The 3,556-nt window shown below is 46.9% G+C and overlaps 1 protein-coding gene across 1 annotated transcript; it reads right to left on the reverse strand.

The window, feature by feature from the left end:
- Positions 1 to 2,831: 2,831 nt before the first annotated feature.
- LOC135373225 (uncharacterized) lies at positions 2,832 to 3,350 on the reverse strand. Its single transcript, XM_064606460.1, has one exon. The coding sequence runs from the start codon at positions 3,348 to 3,350 to the stop codon at positions 2,832 to 2,834; it is 519 nt and encodes a 172-aa protein (XP_064462530.1).
- Positions 3,351 to 3,556: the final 206 nt, after the last annotated feature.

Consider the following 3,556-nt stretch of genomic DNA (forward strand, 5'->3'; position numbering starts at 1 on the left):
TCTACCGCCGCTTACACCGCTGGCAATGAAAAAATATTCCTTATCAGGGGTCGGATTCACAAACACGATTGCGATAGTAACGCCAAGACATCGCAGCCTGCGACGCGCGTACGACGGCATGGTAAGCACGAGTAACAAACCCACAGTAGTGGAGAGAGTACCTCCTTTGACGAGGAAGCGGAGGTGGCTCGCTCCCTGTCACGTGCAAGTCGAAGAGGAACAGCTAAGAGGTACGAAGGTACGTTTTCACTACGGTAACGATGACGAAAATCTGCAATCGCACCAATAAGGGTCGTCCCATTAGAAGAAGACGAAGAAGTCGTTCGCCCTCACTAGACTACTTGCAGGAGAATGCACAGCGCATGCGTGGCTCTCGTCCTGGTTGAAAACAGCGGGAACCATTACTATGCTATCGCTACGATTTTCCCGTCCCTGCAATCATTTCGTCAATGAGTGACGGCTTCCCGGGCTTCGGCTCCAAAAATGTAGGCAAGTACGCAATGATAACGAACAGTTGTAATGTAGTATAGCTGCGCAACACTCAACAACACAGTAAACCACTAATATCCCTAGGATATCCCTGCAAGGTCGTGAAAGTCCTGCATATCCTGACATCCATCTGATATATGTGGGACATCCCAGGACAACAATCGCGTTAAGTAAAGAACAGATGTCCCAGGTACGTCTGCAGGATATCGCGCTTTGGTTGTTTGCAAGTATGCAGCCTGCAGATCGCAGGGGTATCCGTGCAAGATCCAGTATATACCAAAGTTTGGGCACTGATTGATTGTCAGGTGGATGTCGCCAGGATATATATAGGAGTAAAGATGTGATGCTTGACATGTTGTTTCGACGGCAGCATTTTTCTTGTACTCAGAGCAAGCACAAACTTCTGTAAACGTTAACTAGAGAAGGGGGAACAGGTATCGTTATATATCTATCGTTCGCGTTCTGCTGACCGTGCACCGTATTTATACCGAGTGTCTCAGTTAAATCCCCGGGCTAAATAATTCGCGAACCGGTGCACCAATCGAATAACTTTCTTTTTACAAGTATCTGTCCAATACCGCCTACAAGATGCGCACCGCGTGAATGAGCGGGAGGCGCTCATTATTTAAATAAAAATTCCAATGAGTTTCGTGAAAAAAGCTAACTTTTAAAGCAGGGCGCCGTCGGCATTAAAATGGGCACTACCCCTTTTGGGACCTTCAGTGGACACCTTTTAGAGAAAAATCTGCCACCGAAGCGGGTCATTTGTTGCAGTAATTAATTGGTTTCGGTTTACGTATTTTTGTCGCGGCTGGTCGCGGCGAAGCGCAAAAGGACGTAAGTCATTGGTGTAATTCATTGGTATAAGGAGGTAATTCACTGGTGGACGTGGGAGTGAAAGAGCGTCCTTTTGCGCTTGACCAGGACCAGCCGTGACAAAAATATGTAAACAGAAACCAATTAATTACCGCAACAAACGACCCGCTTCGGTTGCAGATTTTTTTCTAAAAAGTATCTATACTGAAGGTCCCAGAAGGGGTAGTACCCATTTTAATGCCGACGGCGCCCTGCTTTAGAAGTTAGCTTTTTTTCACGAAACTCATTTGAATTTTTATGTAAATAATGAGCGCCTCCCACTCATTCACGCAGTGCGCATTCTGTAGTCGGTATTGGACAGATACTTGTAAAAAAAAAGTTATTCGATTGGTGCACCAGTTCGCGAATTATTTAGCCCGGGGATTTAACTGAGACACCCGGTATGTGTGTAACACCTGACAAGCAACAGAGGAATTCGATCACTTTTGCACCTCCACTCAGCAGGTAATCACATAGACAGTAGCCTGAATTGAAAACACAATATTAGATAGGAAGGAATGCCAGAAGCGTTATTGGTTATGCCTTGAATCTGCAGATACACAGGTTAATTGCAAAGACGCACCCGCTCACTGTTACAAATAACTTACGCCCCAATGCCTTATAATATACGCGCATAACAATTTGTATTTCAGTATATGCTCCGGCCCTTTCAGCAACAGATGCTATTGTGAATACTCTGGTTTCTCACCAAATCCGCGTACGCAGTGGAGGGGCCAAAAAGAGAGACTTCTCTTATTTTTGGGTGAGAGCACCTTTAATCACCTTTCGCATATGTTTGTTAGGATATCACTGTGTCGTCATCGCTTGTGATGTATCAATCAAAAGGATGGTGCGGAAACTAGAATAAAATTTGTTGCATTTGAAAAGCGACTATAAGTAACATCCCATATAGGGCCAAAAGTCTTATGGCGACGTCGTGGGGATGTTCCTGGGATCTACAAAACGTGCCAAAATCCTGGTCTCCTGGATATCCTGTGGACCTGGAGCCTGCTCCGAGGGATATCCTTATATCCAAAAAGGGATATCTCGGAGATGTCACTGGGACGTATATGGTTTTCTGGAAAGCGCAAGAATCATCTTCCACTTCTTCAAAACGGTGTTGCACAACTTATTGGTCTGACATGGAATGGCACAGTCGCCTCCAGGGTCACATTGCACACATCAAACGGATACTCAAACTTCGTACAGAGAGAAGCATCAGAAAGAGAACTCGAAACCTAAGATGAATACACAAAAAGTAAACACACGCCGCTTATGATATGGACTGCCAGTATGCAATATACATCCCTGTTACGTATGCAGGATGTCCAGATTTAGATGTTATGATATTGTGAAGAGAAAACGTACAGCTGTGCAAGCGGTATGCAGAGGTTTAATTATAGAATGAGCGAGAATGAATGAGCGTGAGTTTCGTCCTCCTCTCCCACTTCGTAACAATATCCCCCCGGCGGACGAAGGCCATGTCCTCATGGCGTGTAAGGCTTCAGGCGGAGGACATGAGTCAGCTGAAGGGCGGGGGTCCTTCGGTCGCGTGGTGGCGTACAAGGTTCCACTTGATAGTTTAAATCAGAGACTCGTCGCACGACGCGGTAAGGTCCGGTGTAGCGCGGGAGAAGTTTCTCGGAGCGTCCAATTGGTCGGGTTGGTGTCCACATCCATACCAGATCTCCCGGAGTGTACGAGACAGGGCGGTGCGTTGCATTGTATCGCTGGCATTGACCGTCCTGGGAGTCTATGATGCGATAACGGGCTAGCTGTCTTGCGTCTTCAGCATTGCAGAGAGCACGAGCCGAAGTGGAATCCAGAGGGACGTCGTCAAGCGGTGGCAGTAAACAGTCGAGAAGTGACACAGCTTCGCGCCCGTACAGAAGAAAAAATGGAGAGAAGGCAGTTGTAGCTTGGGAAGCGGTATTGTAGGCATATGTGATGTAGGGTAGCACGAGGTCCCAGTTATCGTGCGTAGATGAAACATACATGGACATCATTTCGCTGATGGTGCGGTTAGACGTTCGGTTAGTCCATTCGTCTGTGGGTGGTAAGGCGTGGTGGCACAATGTATCGTACGATTGAGTTTAAGGATGTTTTGTACAGTTTCCGAAAGAAAGCACCGTCCTCTGTCGCTAATAAGGCTTTTCGGGGCACCATGGCGAAGGATAATGTTCTGTACAAGAAAGAGGGCGACATCCGAGGC

This window comes from Ornithodoros turicata, unplaced genomic scaffold (assembly GCF_037126465.1).
Source record: "Ornithodoros turicata isolate Travis unplaced genomic scaffold, ASM3712646v1 Chromosome22, whole genome shotgun sequence".
Taxonomy (NCBI): domain Eukaryota; kingdom Metazoa; phylum Arthropoda; class Arachnida; order Ixodida; family Argasidae; genus Ornithodoros; species Ornithodoros turicata.

Coding starts and splice junctions, on each gene's coding strand:
- LOC135373225 (XM_064606460.1), bottom strand. CDS start 3,350: ATGATGTCCATGTATGTTTCATCTACGCACGATAACTGGGACCTCGTG.